Source organism: Triturus cristatus, chromosome 12, assembly GCF_964204655.1.
Source record: "Triturus cristatus chromosome 12, aTriCri1.1, whole genome shotgun sequence".
Taxonomy (NCBI): Eukaryota; Metazoa; Chordata; class Amphibia; order Caudata; family Salamandridae; genus Triturus; species Triturus cristatus.
Window position 1 is genome coordinate 73,796,798 of NC_140595.1, and position 19,435 is coordinate 73,816,232.

General features: G+C 42.8%; 1 protein-coding gene across 2 annotated transcripts in view; it reads left to right on the forward strand.

The window, feature by feature from the left end:
* The first annotated feature begins 2,881 nt into the window (after positions 1-2,881).
* LOC146772572 (scaffold attachment factor B2-like) overlaps positions 2,882-19,435 on the forward strand; it is a 52,513-nt gene continuing 35,959 nt past the window's right edge. For both annotated transcript variants that reach the window (XM_085638581.1, XM_085638582.1), the window contains exons 1-10: positions 2,882-3,253; positions 4,332-4,419; positions 4,651-4,706; positions 4,783-4,914; positions 9,422-9,449; positions 10,257-10,704; positions 11,029-11,078; positions 12,930-13,027; positions 13,428-13,577; positions 18,318-18,400. In XM_085638581.1, the coding sequence (XP_085494707.1) occupies positions 3,098-3,253; positions 4,332-4,419; positions 4,651-4,706; positions 4,783-4,914; positions 9,422-9,449; positions 10,257-10,704; positions 11,029-11,078; positions 12,930-13,027; positions 13,428-13,577; positions 18,318-18,400 (1,289 nt within the window). In that variant the 5' untranslated portion in view covers positions 2,882-3,097. The remainder of the gene's footprint in view (positions 3,254-4,331; positions 4,420-4,650; positions 4,707-4,782; positions 4,915-9,421; positions 9,450-10,256; positions 10,705-11,028; positions 11,079-12,929; positions 13,028-13,427; positions 13,578-18,317; positions 18,401-19,435) is intronic.

Below are 19,435 nucleotides of genomic sequence, written 5' to 3' on the forward strand. Positions count from 1 at the left end.
CTCCCCTGCTTGTGGTGAGTCCCTTGGACCTTGCAGGTCCCGACATTGCACCTTCTTTGACTTCTGCGTTGGTTGCATTTGCCAAGGCTTGTTGGTGCTAACGCCAGACACCGATCCCTCAGAACTCGACATCTGACTTGGGACAGCTCGTGAACGGCTCCTGATCTTCCTCAGCATCGCCTGGTCCTCACGGCTGCAGAGTCGAGGTCCTCGTGACTCTCCTGCAACTCCTGACATAGGTGGCCATTCGTCTTCCACATCTCCTGGTGACTCCTGAGTGACATAGACTCAGTCCCCTCTGCTTGCAGGTACCTCTCAACTAGAATCCACCTTCGGACTCCACTGGACACTTCCTCCTTCTTCAGCAGCAGCACTTTCCTGAAGTCCTCCATTGGGTTCAACTGCGGTTTCCGACACCACTTCACACCTATGCACTCGGCTTCCCTGGGTGTAGGTAACGTGGGTACTAGGGTATCCACTATTATCCCCGGGTGGGGTGGTTCTCCAACCTTCTGTCTTCCGCAGGGTTTCTTCAGGGTCCACTTGTAAGGGCCCTTAATCTTTAAAAGTCTAACTACGACTTACACGTTGATTTGTAGGGAGCACGCAGTCGTGTTCCCACACTGCACACGATCTCCATGGGCTTCCTAGTCATTCACCTTCGGAGGTTCTTTAGGTCTCTGGCACTTCTACTTCCTCTCGACATTGTCTGAACCAGAGTTGTGGTTCTTATACCACTTTCTTAGTATATGGTTTGGTCGCCCCTTGGAGTCCACTGTGTATTTCGTGCTATTTACTTGATTTCTATGCAAAGTACTGTGTGCATTGTGCATATCTCTGGGTAGGAGATATTTGTATGTGTTAGAGAGTATTATATAATATATACATATTTTTATAAATACCTTGTGTGGTTCTTTTTCACTTAATCTATATACATAAGATTGCATTCTGGTAAAACAAGCTGCTTTACACTCCTTCTATACTAAGCCTGAAGGCTGCTCTCCACAGCTACCACTTAGAGAGCTTTCTAAGGTTGTCTAAGACCTCTTAAATCACCATGAGGGTTGTCTGGACTGGTGCAGGGTGCCCACTTACATTAGTGGACATCATATACTAGGTCAGCCTCTCACAATACTGTTTGCTGGGGACACTAGATTCAAGAGTCCATAAGCACACTGTGCGCTATGAACACTGGATGCAAGAATGCATAGGCACACTGTGTTATGTGGACAATGGATGCAAGAGTCCATGGGCACACTGTGCAATGTGGACTCTGGATACAAGAGTCCATTGGCACACTGTGTGCTGTGGACACTGGATGCAAGAGTCCATGGGAGCACAGTGTGCAGTGGACGCTGAATGCAAGAGTGTATGGGCACACTGTGTGCTGTGGACAATAAAAGTGTCCATGGGCACACTGTGTGCAGCGGACAATGGATGCAAGAGTCCATGGGCACACTGTGTGCAGTGTACACTGGATAAAATAGGCCAATAAAACACAGCAAGCCATAGAAAATGGATTTTGATGAACTGGACATTCGATAAAGAACCATATGGGAAAACTCAGGACCACAGGAACTAAATAAGGGAGGCAGCACACTCAACACTGGATAAAAGATTCCAGGTGTACTGGGGAGGCTGGATAGAAGAGTTCTTGGGCACACTGTGTGCTGTGGAAACTGGAAAGAAGAGGCCATGAGCATAGTGTGTGCTGTGGATAATTGATTAAACACTGTGTGCAGTGGTCGCTGGATGCAAGAGTCCATGGGCACACTGTGGGCCTGATTTAGATCTCGCCGATGGGTTACTCCATCCAGGAGACTAGCCACATGGCTGTTGCTGGAACTTAAAGATCACACAAAGATACCATTGAAGTCTCCACGATGAGATCGGTACCAGTATGTTGCACCCTTCAGTGTTAAACAGACAATAAAAGCATCAAGAAAATTCACTTCAAAATTCGTTTGGAGCTGTCCAGGCAGTCCACAATTATAAAAGAACATGGAGGCAAAATTGCCATGTTAAAAAATACCACAGAATACAATATAAACTAGTGTTCTTTGCATTATTTAAAAATATAACAAAATGTCGGTACTGTTCTCTGGGAAAGATGGCAACCCTTTCTACGAAGGGCATTTCCTTCAGAGTGAATATGAACTCAAGGAGTTTGACACGCACTAAAAGAGGATTACAAAATAGTAAATCATTTCATAAAAACAAATTAAACAATAAGTATGTACAGCAGAGAAAGTGGTGGAAGCGCCTCGGGACTAATAAACTCAGCGAACCCTAGTATTGTAGTTTGAGCTTCAGCATTTACTGTGGCTTCTCAACACTTGTGTAGCCTTGAGCTACACAAACCGCCAAGTACGACACCCTCGTCGCCTTTTCTCTTTTGCCGGTGTTGCGAAATCAAGTTGCCTAAAAACACGGAGTCAGACTGAAGCGAATGTGCGGCTACAAGATAAAATGTTGTCCAACAGACTTCAAGCGGCTGAGTTAAGAGTACAAGAGCATGGAATACGCTTCGGCCACCTCACATTGAACCAGCTCATTTTTTGCACGGGAACAAATAATAAATTACATTTTAAAAGCGTTTTGAAGGTATGCATATTTTAAATAAAAAAACAATAACGTCTCCAACTCTAAAAGACATATGATTTTAGTAACTTTACCAGGATTTCTCAAAAATTGTTCTATATATTTCAAGAAAGCTAATATATATTTATTTTTATTTCTGTAATATCATAGCCCTCACAAGATGGCAGCCCTCTGTGCATAGCTTTTTTAGCTGTACAGTAGACTGTGAATCAGCAGTTCTCGCGAGATCTGGGTTGGAGGTCTCGCGTGTCTTGAGCCCTGCGTTTTTGTCGGCTCCTTTAGACTGGAGGTGCCATTTTGTGCGCGAGTCGTAACTGTGCTGACTCCTAGGTGCGCCGGTCGGAGGCTAGAAACAGCACAGCCCCAAGGACGGAGCCCGAGGGAACATTACAGGAGGCTTGGAGCACGCACAGGGATTGTGGAATAGCGAAATCCGGTATTATAACGTGTTAACTAGACCCACGTTCCGAAGGCCTCTACTTCCTGCGCTTTCGCCATGGCGGACTCTGGAGCCGAGTCGGGCGCGGCCTCAGACACTGGGGAGAGCCGAAAGCTGAGCGACCTCCGTGTGATCGATCTCCGGGCGGAGCTGAAGAAGCGTAACCTGGACAGTGGCGGAAACAAGAGCGCACTGATGGAGCGGCTTAAAAAGGTGAGAGATCTGACCTCTTAAAGAACGTAGCCTCCGTGTCGTGCTTAAGCGAAGCGCACGTTTGTTTGTTTTCCTAAAATGTAAGCGGTCTTTCATTATTTCAACTTTTACTTTGCCGATGACTTTTGTTATTGTCGCTGATATCCGCTGAGATATCCAGTATGACCCAGATCATCCCTAAATATTGTACTACATTTCCCGGCTCTCAAAGCGAGCTCTCCGGTTCACACACGGAACGTCTCAAAACGGCGAGTGCATCGCCCTGAAAGAGCTCGTAAACCCCCTACATTAGGGGCACGCTACCTTGAGGTTGTATTGGACAATGTGTGCCGATGCAATACATTTGCTTTTCCGAAGTGCGATCTGTGGGATGGGTGTATATATACACGCCACAATGGAGATACTTTGAAAGGTCGTACCAAATGCGGTGTCATTAAATAACTGACGGTTGCCATAACGCGTCTTCATCGTGGTAACTCGTATACCATATCTCCGGAGCAGCCTTATGTACATACTTATGCTTAACGGTGCTCATCGGGGCTGCATATGCTGTCAAAGCACGTGGGGGTAAAGACCGCTCTTAGCGATCGCCGGCTCCAACCTGAGCGTTGAAATGGCCGCCATTATTTGGCGCCTGCCGTACCTCCGTTAGGCGCTGGGCGGCGAGCGCCCGAGGAGCTCTTTTGCAGAGCTCCCGATGTCATTAATAATTGAGCGTGGTAGAAATGAGACTAGGTCCCTCGTCGGGCAGCGTAGTGCATCGCAAGCACCTCCTAGATTAATGTGCATCCTGCATCACATGCCAGCATTTCTGGGTCTTGGGCATCCTGCAGCCTTCCGTGTCTTTTGTGTGGTTATGCAGTTCTGAGTTTTTGGATCTGTCAATTTGCTTTGCACGAGTTTGGATTGTCGTAATTGTGCAACCCAACTGACGTCCGGGGTGATCCGACTTCGTGTTCAGGTGTGGGTGGAGGGTGTTCTCCGGCAAGGAGAATGTGAAAGTGACCGCCGTGGACATAGCTATAAGTGCCATTTCAATGCACGCCTTCATCTCCTACGTTTTTCTCACTTTACCTAGGCAATTGAGGAGGAAGGCGGAGATCCAGAAGAAATTACGATCGAACCCGAGACCGCTGCCAAGAAGACTCCAAGGCGAAGTGGAAAAGGTAAAGTGGCTGTTATTTGTGCAAGTCAGTCAACTGTGGCTCGCTAGAAGTCAGAGCCTAAAATCAGATCCATGATAGACTGGTAGAAAATACCCTTCCTGTGTCAATTCATCGCTTAGGTTAGCAACTTTTTAAAACTTTGCCGCTGACAAGGCAGTTCATGAATTGTACTAAACCCACATTGACAAAGCCATGTTCGTTTTAATATAGGACCCTTCCTTTCTCTTTTAGGACGCAAGTCAGATGAGGACGGCATTGAAGATAATGGTCTTGACGAGGATGGGCAGGTACGTGCAATTGGTGATTTCACACAACGCGCTGAAGTGAGGAGAATGTTTGTTTCATTCTATTTTTCTTTTTCAGGAAAACATGCAGGACATTGACATGATGGATTTTAGCGTCTTAGACGAAGCAGAGATTGATGATGCTGCGCTTGATTCAGGTGATGAAAACAAGGATGACAAAGAAAATCCAGAGGCAGCCGAGGAAGACGAGGTAAAGAGTAATCATTTAATGGGGATACACATGTGATGCAAGACCAGTCGGCTATGAAGCTCATTTCGTCTTGGATGGGCTGTTTGGGAGTCTCATAGGATGACATGGCCGTATTTGCCTACAATGTGGGCAGTTTTTAATCTGGTGGAAGCTTTTAGAAAATTGATGAGACCTTATATTATCCCATACGTGTTTTCTAGCTTGGCCATTGCGCTTTCTAAGTAATAATAGAAAGTGCACATTCAGTGTGGTTTTTCCCAGGTCAAATTACCCTTTAGATCTGCTAAATATAGCTCGCAGCAGCAAGGGCGCCTGGGAGTTGAAGTCTTTCTTCCCAGTGGACCGTAACTTAATTCACAAGCTTTCTTAATGATCACGGGGGTGCTGTCTGCCATTGGGATTGCGATAATCAGTTTGCCACATAATCCGTCATCTGCTGCATAATGTGCATATTTCAACACGATGTTTCTCGCTCACCCGGATCACAAGTTAATAACACTGCAGCGGCATGTTTTGCTGCTCGGTGGTAGGCTTTTCGTAGAGGTTGACTGTTGAAACTTTGTTGCTTATTTCTGTATTTGGGTGTCCGAGGGCAACAAATAAGACTAACTTTGCCCAGATGGTGTTTACGTGTAAAAAAACAATTGAGTAATACGTAACGTGTGCCGCATAATTTGATCTTCTGTTTCATGATTCCAGTGAATAATACTTGAAAGGCATCATACGTTATGAAATTCCTTTTCAACTTGTGCTACAGTGATGCATTTGACACTTTACTTGTTGATAATTTACAATCTTGGCGCTTAGTGTGCACAGCCATTTTTGCTCCATTTGGTAGTAGCTAGAGGACGAGCAGGATTTAATTTTAAGAGTGACATAACATCCTTACTTATGTGCAGTCATGGGGAAAATTGTCAATCAACTTTATTCTCAATAATTAGACCATAAAGATACGTTAAACAGTCAATATCTGCAAAAATGCATAACGGTGCTTAAGACAATTGATATAAAAGGGCTATTGCTCCTTGGTGTATAATAAATATAGTATAGTCCCATTTTATACATAAAAAAGGGAAGAACGAAAACCTCAAGGGTCCACTAAGCACTCCTGCCAAAGTAGTTGTTGCTTCACAATGTCCGAGAGCCCAGCTCTACACATGTAAAGTCAAGCACAGTGAGAGCAAGGCATACTCCCTCTTGATGGGTGAGATCGGAACCCCAAGGCCAAAAACCACATGCTCAAGCATCAAACATAAAAGGGAGGAGGCTTTAACCTTCTAGAGTGAAAGCTAAAATACAAATGTGCTTGTCCCATGTTGGTTGTCAACACAAAGCGTGTATTGCCACCCATTTTGTCTGTGAGAAGTGTATTGAGAACGTTTTTTTTTTTTTGCACAAGAATAAGCGGCATGTCCCATCTTTGCAGTTATGGGTTCCCTCAAATTTTTTGACGTGCCAGATGTGGGTCTGGTCGGGTGCTATTGGACCCGGCCTCTGATTTGCTCTGTATAATTTAGTTTGGGAGTCGTATTTTCTTGCTATATTACTTTAAACACTGGCTGACCATTCTCGGATGCCAGATTGGTTTGCACCTTTAAGAGCTTAAGGCTGCGTTTGCCAAATTGGGACATGATCCATTGGTGGGCCTAGAACCGAATTTTGGTGGTTCACTAAAGTCCTGGACTGTACGCCAGTTAGATTTAAAACTATTAATTAGCCCTGTTTGTGCACCGTTGCTGCACTTTGTCCTTAAGACCAGTTTTAATTCAAACCTGTGCAGGTATTTACTAGCAAAACTCTCAATATTTGTCGCTACTGTTTTCTATTTCTCAAATCGATGCCAAATCGCTTAGTTTTATGTTTATGTTAAAGTAGGCTGGCCATGTGTCTGCTACAATTTTAAAGAGCTCTTGTGCCTTTGGCCGTGCTTATTTATATATCTTGTCCATAATGCACAATTAGACCTTGCTTTAACAGAAATTTGGATCATGCCTTAGCCCATACTGTAGATTGGGTCTTCCAGCTTGCTAAAATTCCTGCTATGGGCCTCTAGTTTTTTTCAGAAGATTGCTTTAATGAATGGATGCCACATGCCAGCTAAATATTCATGGCCACCGGACTTCAAAATAGAATTGTATGTTTCTATATTGGACCAAACTGATTCTTTTAGCGCATAGTTGTTAATGAAGCTGGGTACTTAAACTTTTCTAAATATGTTTTAATGTACGATCATCTAATTGTCCAGACTTGCTCTTTCTTCCTCGCAGTTGTGTAAGCAACATTTGCCATGCAACACTGGCTGTTTTTGGTGATCTGAACTGCGGCTAGTAAAAGTTTAGGGCTTGTAACAGTTAACTTAATTTTATTCCTGCTTGACGACCTCACCCATTTTGAAGGCTTCCGTCGATTTCTAAAAGGCAAACATTCAAACTGCAATTGTTTATTCCCACAGTTAGTGTTTAATTCAATGGTTATTGGTATTAGCATTTTGCTCCCAAAACATTTTTTGTGGTAGATTAAACCATGTTGGGTTCTGCCCTTAGTGCGAATAGGTATGAGTTCATGCAGATGGCTGCTGGTATTAGATGAGTAAGAATTGATGACTAGTATACATCACAACCTGTTGTATTTTATATTGCACCTTCGCATGCAGTCATTACATTAAAGTAGGTAAGCACACATTTGTTTCCCGAAATCGTCTCCCTCTGGAGAAACGTTTGTGTGAAATAGCAAGTTAAGATACTCAGTAAAATTAGCGTTTTAGTTAGTAATTCACTTGCACTGGAAAATACTCGTCCTGATTTCCAGTCTCATCTAGTTCACAAACAAAAAGGGGGTAAGGTAGAGCTTGCAATTTAATCTCCGTGTGAGACGTTCTTTACACCGTTTTGGAAGTTTACCATGCCTCCTGTAAAACTATACTCTAAATTCACCATGTGTCTCTATTTCAACAGGATAGTTTGTTTTGAACCCCCTCCACTAAATTTGCCTGGGGCTGCAAAAGCTATTTCCAGAAGATCTTGTTGAAACCTCTCGACACCCACACTAGAATGAGCAATGCTAGTTCCCATACTGGGGGCATATTACCAAATCATGGCTCCATCTGTCAACACCACATTTTATGAAAACCTACTCCTGGGACGTTTCTCACCTCCATGCAGTCTGTCTAAACTATTTGAAGCACTGGAGTTTGTCATTATCTTGTTGGTGTGCAACTTGCACAGGCATCTCCAAACATCTTTTGTTGTGGTGATCTACTTAGATTGTATTTTCGTTGCCCACTTGAAAGTTCCTCTTTCCGGCCTGTGAGCCATCAGCAAGACTATCCCTCTTCATCCGACCTATGTTATTGGTTCCTACACTTTTGTGAAGCCTAACTGTGGACACACCTTGCTTTCTTGAAGTACTCCACAACTATGGGAGCATCAACGCAGTCGAACACATATATGCATGGATTTAAGAGTCTCATTGGTTCACCAACCTAAGGCCGTCTGGATGGGCTGCTCAAGCTTCCTGGAATACCAGTACCACGCGGAGAATCCACCTCCTCTTCAACGTGCATCTGGGAACCCTTAGCCTTAACTCGGCACTAACTTCACAAGTCCTTAATTCCAAGGCCTGGAGTTGTACTTCGATCAAGCACCTATCTAAAGTACAAGCATTGGACAATGCAACTATATATTCAAGTCTGGTCACCGGATATTAAACTATGCATCTCCCCGGTTATCAGCTAACTAAAATTTATTTCTCATAACACACATTATTCAGACCGAAGTTCGATAAAACAGAGTGCATCATGAAAAGATCCATGGTATCTGCTCTCCATTTTGAAGGAGAGCCCATTTGAACCCTCACCACACTGGCTTCCATTAAAGACACCCTACCTACTTAGGCTCGTCCCATTGCTTTAAAGTCATCACATCAGTCCCAACAGCGAAGGATTCCTATCTTGATGCTTATCAAAAACTATCTACATTCCTTTGAATGACAACAAGGTGCACAGCTTGCAAACTGGAGACAATCGGAACACCAGACCGGCTTTGATGCAAGGAGCTACTACTAAGGGTGCAACAGGGATTATCGAATGGACCTGCAATTCCGAAACAAATCAACGGTGCAAGGAGCTACCACTAAGGGTGCACCAGGGATTACCGAATGGACCTGCCATTTCGAAACAAATCCACTGTGCATCCACTCTGTGCACTACCAAACACCGCATTTAGGATTTGCTTATGTTGTCTGCTCCATCTGGGCACTTCTCTCATCTCAGAGCTCCTTGGTTCCCCAAGTTGGGTTTGTGCCTCTTATGCCAGGTGTCAGTCCCAGACACGACCTGCTGCTTAGCATTGTATCACAAGGCGCACACCTTCATTCTAGAACAGTGTCCTTAACATGTGTAGCTACACAAGTTGGTTGATCACCTTTGTATTGACAAGTTTGTCAGCAAAAGGGAATGATGATACTAGCAATCTTTAAACTGAGCGTTGTTTCTCTTTTTCTTTTGCAGGATGCTGATGAGGACAGTGAAGAGCCAGGTACTGTTTGCATACATATGCTTCTAAAGTTTTGCTGTCTTTAAACCCTTCTTAGCCACTACACCATATCACCTTATTAAAGTGCCTCTTTTTTTTCTATCCTTTCTGTAATGGACTATTCACATCGAACACTGCTCATGGAGATTGGAAAACAATATCACCAGATCTGTAAACTTTTATTTTGATAGGCATCTGGTGAACCAAAGTTATTTATGATGGTAAACGTCAGAACATAAATGGAGATTGGATTTTCCTTCAAGTTCCACAGATCTGGTCATATTTAAAGAACATCCGTTGTGAATTTTATTTCTTGTAGCTGAAGTAGGGTAGGGAATAAAACCCCAGGATTCTGGAAGACCGAGAACACACGTCATAACAACATCATCTGATAACTTGTTTCCTGGACAGAGCAACCCCACTGTCGCCGTTGGAAGATTTTGTAATTGGATACGTGCATTCTTAACCAAATTTACAGAAATGGGGAAGTGAGCTATCGAATTGGTAAATAATTAAGCACCTGGAACATCAGAAGATGTGGATGGAAGTTTTCAGCTCCAACTTTCTGAAGAACTTGAAGATCGATCAGCAGTTACATGGTGTGAACATTAGGGAATAGCCTTCTTTGGTCTTAGTTTAATACTCCGTTTTGTTGGAATGCGTATAAATGTTGTGTGCTGAGATTTTCCAATCTCTGTGTAGCTTTAAGTTCTTTAGTTAGTGTGGCAGCCTTGCCAGTTCCAAGTTTGTGATTGCTGTATTTCCCTGGTAATTAAACCTTGTGCCATTCTATTCCTGTTAAATCCGTAGAAAATGAGAAAAAGCACGACACTTTGGGGGAAACTTGTAAATCTGAACCACTTAAGGAAGACACTACCGAAAAGGAGCAGACAGTTACACAGGATGCAGGAGCTGTGAAGACCGACAAAAAGAGCGCAGAGAACAAACCAACGGACAGTACTTTAGAATTGGACAAAAAATCTACACAGGTTGCTGAGACAAAGGACGACGATTCTTTGGAAGTTGAAGGCAGGGAGCCAAGTGAAAAGACAGATGAAGATAAAAAGGACTCTGATCAAGTAGTTTTAGATAAGAAAGCGGATCAGAGTAGTGAAGCTATTGAAGACTCCACAGAGGAAACATCGAAAACATCGGATAAGGACGAAAGCAAAGCTAGCGAAGAGAAAACAGAAGAGGAGGCGAGTGAAGAATCTGCTTCAAAAGAATCATCTGCCAAAGAGGGTGATCAGAAAAAGAGGTTTGTCGTTTTCTCAGTTCTAGACCCAACGCTAACGGTCTTTAATGATACGAATGAGCTGTTTCGTTCGATTGGCCACCCTCCTTGATGCTAACTTCACGTTAGTACTCTAGCTTATTTAAACAGTCCAACTTCATTTAACTTGTCACACTATTCCAAAATTCTTCCTTGCCGTAGTTTCAGCAGTAATGCAATTAATTATCCTTTGGAAAATCCTATGTGGGTGAATATTTTTACTTATTTAAAGTAATTGTCGTTATAATGTATTTACATTATAAATCAATTTTTGTTCTTTAGTTACTTACATGCTATTTTTGTCTTTAGTTCTACTGAGGAAGAAGCTACTGCTAAAACGCCTACGGAGGATGAGAAAGGCAAGTGTTCTAGCCTCATAATTTATTTGTTAGTGGGAAGTGCACAATTTCAGCAATTCATTAAGCGTGGGTGACCAGCCCTTAATTTTGAAATACCTTTTTCAGGTGGGCATAAACTAATGCTAAATGTTTGCATACATTAGCATACGTTTCCAGACATACTAGTTTAGTGTGGTGTTTAAGAGTATGATGGCTAAACTGCAAGACACATAGTGTATAGGGTACTAAATCGGTGTACTGGTTTATTTTTATACTACATCGGCTGGCTAGCTATACCTCAGAACTAGGAATAAAGCGTTCATGACCCAAACTGCATGAATGTAAAAAAAAATGCGACTTAAAAGACTTTCATTTGTTGTACCGTTGTCAAGTGGATTATTGGTAGGGGCAAATGTCGGTCTCCCACTGGCAATAAGGCCACTAACACAGTATAGGGCTCTGAATAGGTCTTAGAAAACTATTCCTATGCTCAACCGTTAATAACGTGGCTGCGGGCAAGCAGGCTAAACTTCAAAGACCAGTATGTAAAGCATTTAAAAACCAATTCAGTAAATAAAGACACACGCAAAATAAAAATAGTAAATATTTCTATCTCTTAAATGACACCAAACCGTGGAAACAAATCACTGTAGGGAACCAGAGAGATGCATTTTTAAAGATTTGACACTTTCTAGTGCTTAGAAACCAAAAGTGCCCCTTTTGGTTATTTCGTAACCTCCGACAGGGGCACATTCACCTTTAGCAATTGTTCTGGAGGCTCGCTCACCAGTTTTGTGCAGCCCCCCTCCAGCAGGCTGGGTCCAGTTATAACTCCTTCCTGAAGTTCTTGCGGGTCCCAAAGTATCCAACACACAATCCAAGGTTCTGGATTCTCCAATGCCTGTAATCCACTTGGACAAAACCCTTAGAAATCCACTGGTAGTACTCCAGGCTGGGGATTCTTTGTGGTGATAGTCCAGGTTAGCTCTGTTAACCTGTAGCTTGCAGGGAGTCCACTCTTTAGTTCTTTTTGAAGCAGGTTTGATCCACAGGGCTGTAGTTTCAAATGGTGCAAAAAGGCACAAACTTCAGAATGCAGGCCATAGGAAATGCACATCAAACTTCCAGCATAGTACTTCTTGCTTTAAGTTTCAAGCAGCTGATCCGAGAGGCACTGCCCCTCTCAGATACTTATTCAGTGTACTCTGGGGTCAAGCAGGAGGCTCAGGGTTCCACCCAAAGGTCTGACTACTCTCTGCAGTGTGTGGCAAAATGCTAATCCAGAAACCACTAATTTTCCAAAATTCAATGTGTCAGATTTTTCATCAGGGAGAGAAGACCTGGCAAGACACACCCCATGTATACATTCCTTAATCCTCTTCAAAGCAGCCAGGCTCACCAATCTGGGCAGAGCAGGACGGGGTTAAATTTTGGCTTAGACAAAAGTCCTAACTTCTTGACGGTACATTTTACAATACATTCAACAATACCATCTTGTTGGATTTATTACCATTCTACTGAGTCCTTTAATCCTAGTTTTAAGGCTTTTCTTTCTCCAGTTATTACCGAATAACCTTTTCCAGTGTTAATCATTGCAAATGCTTGTTGCTGTGTGCTACAGTAGGGTTTAGTTGGTAAATGACATAGTATGCTTAAGGAATTACTTGCATGCTTAAGGACTTTTGTGCATCCATCTACCCATTTCTGTAGTGCAATGCATGCTACATGCAATTATTTGCTAATATGTGAAATTGTTGTATATTACTGAAACACGCTTTCTAAATTAGTGGGTGATCCAGACTCAGTTGACCTATTAGCTTCTGCTCTCTTCAGCAAATCCTATAATAAATGTGCTTGACTAATTGCCTTTAGGTGCTAGTCCAGCTTCTGGTAAAAACCTCTGGGTCAGTGGACTCTCCTCGACAACAAGAGCTACAGATTTGAAGAACCTTTTCAGCAAACATGGAAAGGTATGTGGTATTATAGCTGCCCAGCTAAAACGTGTAGTTTTTTCTTTAGTTGTTACCCTACTGTGAATACCCCAGATTGTTGATGTGAACGACAAAGTAATCAAGACCGACTTGGGGGGGTGTGACGGGGAGATAAGCTAGCTTGATTAGAAGCCACATTAAAATCTCCAGTAGCTATCGGAACTCTACAATAGATTTAGTGTTCCATGTTTTACGTTTATACAAAATGCTTTTATTTTTTGTATGTATTACAATTAAAATGGTTATGGGGCAGATAGTAATATGACCTTAATTTTCTGAATCCGGGACGCTATGCTTTCTTGGTGGTCTGTCCTACTATAACCCAATTGTTCTAGGAGCATTATTTGTATATTAAGATCCAAACTAACTTCATTTTTAGGTGGTTGGTGCAAAAGTTGTGACTAATGCCCGCAGTCCTGGTGCCCGGTGTTATGGATTTGTCACTATGTCTTCATCAGAAGAAGCCACAAAATGCATTACTCACTTTCATAGAACAGAGCTGCACGGACGAATGATTTTTGTGGAAAAGGTAAATTATTTCAGAAGTTAAAAACCTAATGTATGTGTGGTAGGTGGCACCTAGTTCAGATCCCACGAGTTTGAGGCCTAAATGTTTTGACTTTTTGAACTAAGCACAATTTACCAGTGACATCCTACTTGATTTGACCATTTTCCATAGCATTTGTCTGGTCACTTGCAGTTAATCATGTATCCTGATCTTCCCACTAGGCATTCTAACTGTAGTCCCTTTAGAATCTTCATTTCAGTATCCTGAATTAGCCAGATTTCATTATCTAACACAATGTTTTGTGCTTGGGGTAAGTAAATGATGTAAGCTGACTGCACTACCGACAGTTCTAGTATAAAACTGCGTACACACTTTTTCAAAGTTTAGCAATATGAGGCTATGCATAATGCTCCAAGAATGCGCTCTGATTTGATGCTCATATTTGCAGTAGCTTGAAAGCAAGATTGATCATTCTTTGCTTTCAAAATAAAATGTTCATAAAAAATGATAGCAGAAAAAAAAGTAACTAAACTACTGTAAAATTTCAGGTAGTTTCTTTGCAGCATCATTTAGTAACATGTGGATGCATGCTGGTATTTACCAAAAAATATTCATAATGGAAAATCAGTGTAACCAGCTCCAGTAAGATTATCCGAAACGAAAATAAACTAGCAATAGCAAAGCCAGGTGGTCAGCTTTTTAGTTTAGGCAATGTGTGACTTGTTTTGGCTAGGTTTTTGTAAAACCTTATTGGTGTGGGAGCTGCTAAGCCCTCACCATTATAACATACCTTGGCAAAAGCAAAAATTGTGTTTGATCTCAAAGCACACACTGCACAGTAGTTACTGGCACTGAACAAAACTTTGTGTGCGGATATGCTCCTTGTGAAAGAGCAGAATGCTGTCGCTCAGTGAAGTCGGCCGATACAGAGACTTAAATTTAATGAACAAAAGGTCAGTCCATGCCAGACCAAACTAGGTGGCACATTATTGAAGCGTCTCAAAAGTGCACCCATGGTATATGTCCTTGCATTAAATGTGGCTTATACGGACAAGAAATAGTACTCCTAGAAAATGTGTGAACTGCATTTTAGCAAGGGCAAATATGCATGTGCAGATATGCTCATGCGGAAATCTGAGTGTTTGCTAGTCCCTTAAGCTCCAACTACCTTTTCTCTAAACTCTGGAAGGTTTGTCTGCCATTGTCGGTAGTAAATTTCCACCATTTCTCAGTTGGGGGGGAAATATTAGAGAAGAGATGTTGAAAACCCTTAAACATGCAAGCTATTAAGTTTTCGCAGACTCTAAAAGGCATTCTAACCCCGGAATTATTGACTACCACTATCTTCAGCCCCAGTATGTAGATCCGCGTAGATTTATGGAGCAACCTGCCCCATGGACAAGTAGGTAATTTATTAAATTCCACACCCCTGGGGGAGCCAGTGGAGCTACTCCAGGTGTGGGTGGTGGAGAACAAGTTCTGAATAGTCAAAAGCATTCGTTTTTCACAGCATAGTGTGTTCCCGTAGTCCTGTTTAGTTGTGGGGAGGGCATGGGTGACTTTTCTGGGTGCTAATTTGGAGACAGTTGAAAATCTTTCTCCGCATTTTCATGGTGAGGCTGTGACTGCATTGACTTGGGCAGGTTTGTTTGCTATCTGACCGAGGTTCTTGGACTGTGGGTGGGTGCAGGTCCCAGCTCTGTTGGCCACCAGGTAGTCCCCAGTGTAGTGCTCTTCCCAAAATTCAGTATTTCAATCGGATAGATGGTATTTTTCCAGTGGATGATTTCAGTATTGCAGACATTGAACCTAATGCAGGTACAGGGTGTCCTGTCAGAGAATGAGTTGCTGTTGGCTTAGGAGAGGACTCTGATATGAGTGTGGTGATGCTGGCTAGAGGGGTTATAAATGCATTGAAGAGGGTTGGGCTCAGGGAAGATCGTTGCACTACTCTACAGACTTAGGTTGCATGGGTCCAAGATGTATGGTTCCAGCCAGTCAGGAAAGAGCCGATGCATCTTAGTGCGTGTCCTTTTTATTCCCATATCCTCATGTAGGCTTTTGGGTGAGGATGGATGGTAGAGACTCAAACGCCACTAAGAGGTCCATTAGGATGGGGTCTGCTGTCTCCTGCAGGTGTCACCTGTGGCAGAGTGGTTAAACTTAATGGGGCTGCAGTATTTTCTGGCATAATGGGCCATGTGGTTGGCATTGGTTCTTTATATAGAAATTGAAGCGTTTGGCAAGGTCTTTCTGGTCTGGTTGAAGTTGCTGTAAATTGTGGTGGTTTTGTTGCTGAAGAATTGAGATTGTTGCAGAGGTTCTGCAAAGGGGTGTGATTGAGTTTGAGGCAGCCACCGGTTTGATGAAATCCGATTCTGTGATGCTGGCATCGATGTGGCTAAACTGGTGGTCTTATTTGAAGGTAGATATAAAAGTGTTCCTGTCTGCGTTGTCCTGGTTCATTCTCCATTTGCGCTCCAGTTGTTTCCAGTGGGGGTCCATAAGTGAGTTTATGTACCTACTGGCCTAGGGTCTAGATCTTGTTCTATTGCTCTGGCGAGGAAGTGGTATGTGCAAGGCTCAGAAGGTGATCCATTTGTTTAAATTATTGATTGCTTTGGGGAGGCTGTTGCTGTGTTCAGGTCTGTGGTGGTTGGTGCCTCACTCCAGTGATACTCTAGGTTTAACAGACTGGTCTGGTAGTTGTGCATGTGCAATGGATCTGCACAGAGATGCTGAACTTAAAGTGTGGTCTGTCCAGTAGACTGGTGTGGACTCTTTTGACTTGTGTTGCTGAAGGAAGTGAAAATAGGACAGAGGACGTGTCTGGTGATTTGGTAAGTCCCTTTATTCTTGTGAGGCCCAGACTCTTACAAGGTATTTGAGTGCTTTTGAGGGGGAGGAGGTCTGCATGGTAATTAAAGTTAAGATCTTCAATAGTCAGGAGTCCAGAATTTTTCATTGCACTTTGATTCACTCCACTTAACCGCTTTGTCTCTGAAGCAACCCTGTGCAGCAGTTTTTCTTTCAAGCTAATTCATAGCCAGTGAATGTCTTGCATGCCTTGATGTATGTTTTTTTTTGTTTTTTTTTTTTGGTTCTGTCCACTCTAACATGAGGCTTTTTATTGCCTTTGTTTTTTATGGTGCGATGAGATCTTTTTGGGTTAATAGTAACAAATGCTCTTTGCATGTGTAGCTGTAGATACATGCTGTGCATACTCCTTTAATTCGGGTACAATATCAAGCCTTTTGTTAACTTGTACGATTTATCCATATGTTGTAATATTGAGGATCCTTGAACCCTCCATATTGACTTGATAAGCTGTAACTTATCATACATTTCCAACACTGAGGCAGAACCACTGGAGGCATGATATTCTCAGTATCCTTTCCATAAAGATTCTTTATTTAGAATCCCCACAATATGAACTTTTCTGGCTTGACTGTAGACCAAGAGTTCTAGCAATTTTATAATTTTGGTTTTATAGATGTTAACAATTAAGTGGATTGATGTAATAAAACAAAAGGCTATCACTATGATGTGGCATCAATAGTCTGAATTAGTGATTTGTTTTTTTTTGGGGGGGGGTGGGCTTTAATACTCTACATTGTTACCTATCCTGTAGATTTCTAAATCCTTTCATTGGGGCATTGATACTTTTGGAATACCGCTTACAGATAAACCTCATGTTTGCTTCTTGCCAAACTGCCATTTTGCCTTTACTGTTCTCCTGAATGAAAGCCAATGTTCGCTGGCAGGGGTCTATACAGTATCATCGACTTCCAGTGTTTTGCTGATTCTATGTTGCGTTTTAGTTATCATAACTTGTCAAATTCCTATTGCAGAGGTTTTTCCTCCACAAACTCCACTCCATTCCCTTTGGCAAAAAAAGGATTTATAATGAAGTGGCAAAATGTTCACTAGCCCGGCCTTTTAACTGACCAATTGTCGCAAAACATTTTGCGATGCGGAGGTGCAGGAGATTGTTTTCTCTTATAGTGTTTCCTGTGACAGGACGAAACCCAGCTAGATGGTCTGACTTGTATTGCTTTAGAGCACATGGTTATCTAATGACTGCTCTCAAACTGTACCTAGGAATATTGGATATCTTTTTATTTTTAGGATGGCTTCTAAGAGGCCCCTTGATCACAGGGGGGGAAAGCCATCAGTTGACATCCTAATTTTCCTTTTTTGGGTATTCTACCATGTCGGGCTTAGGTTGGCTAGTGGCCAATTATAAACCGGTTCCCAAAGTACTGTCCCTTGTATTCTTCGTCCCATGCCATTATTGTGCGATCTCGAAAGGCGATTAACAGTAGCCTAAGTGCTACAATTTTTTGTCTGCTCAGTTGCAAAAATTGCTGGTAGGATTCTTTTTGATCACAGAGTACTGGGCCCAGGAAAATCCTTCTTTCTACCCTCTATATATCGTATTCACTGTGCTGTTTGTTTTTTAACTATATTAGTTCGGAAGTTGCGGGTGGTTATGTATATGATTGTAACCGATATTCGTATCACAAATATTTGATACGCTGAAAGCTGTGTTAAGACCACTTTTTAGAATTTTCTCTAGGAGGGCAATGTGGTATGCGCAGTATTTGCTTGAAACCTGCAAAATCGTTAGATTTGAATCCTATAAGGCAGAGTAATGACACCAAAGGAAGGACTAAAATTCCAACGGTGGTTTTCAAATATTTTATGTTTTTAAACTGGTCTGTCTCGATAATTAACCATCCTGTATCTAAACACTTCTAGGCAAAAAATGAACCAGCTGGCAAAAAACCAGAGAAGACTGAAAAGGAATCCGGTGATCAGTCTGCTGCCACAAAGTCTGAAAAGTAATTTATCTTCATATTGCAATATTTATTCAGTGTTAGCTTTTCCCGCATAGTTGAGTACTAACTTTTGTGGTTTGTTGTAACCCACTATTTGGTTCACATTTATGGCATATGCTGAGTCTTGAAGATGTCTTTAGTCAGATACAGGCTGAACATAAAGTGCCTTTGTTCAACCCACTGTATAACTGTTAAATCCTTGCATTGCTTTTCTTTATTGCTCTGATGTTCTGTGTTCCTTTAACGCTCTTGGCCATGTTTAGATTACGTCTCCGATTTTAACTTTACGATTAAGAACACTTGATTTTGCTAATGGCCAGGGTCCCGCGCTCCACACAAGCAGCTCCGACGTTAGCATCGCCTGCTGCTGCCCCATACACCTCTCTCCTGGAAGGTGTTCGAGGCCCTCCTCCTTCACCCGCAGGCTCCTGCCTGCGCCTCATCCCTGGTGGTCCAGTGGGAGAGCCTTGCTCTTCTGCTGCTCCACTTATGTCTGTCTGCCATTGTTGTGCTCGTTTTTTATTTTTGGTCTTTCTCCTGTCTTGACTGTTTTTTTTCACTGTAACTTCTGTGCCTGTCTTTGTGATTCTGTTCCTTCAGCCCCTTTTTTTTTTTTGTGTGCCTGTGCCCTCGTTTTCTCCTCCCTGTCCGTTTCTCGCTCCCAGCTGTGCTTCCCTCCTCCCTGCCCTTTTAATGCCGACCGCTATGCGGCCTCACCAAAGGCAAGCCAGTCTGTGCGCGACCACCACCACCAGGAACCCTGCATCTCCCACCATCCATCGCTATGGTTCAGCAATCCTCCTCGCACTCTACCCCGGAAGGAGCAACAACTGTCAGCGGTCTGCGCCGAACACACATTGACCGTTCTCCTGCCTTCACTGCCACCATACCTTCACCACCACACGCACGCACCGCTCACCTCCACACGCACCCCTCAGGACCACGCCCCCTACATCGGACGTCAACACCACCGAAGCCCTGAAGTGCATCCTCCTCAACGTACACTCCCTGCACATACCTGCTGTAGAGATCTGGGAA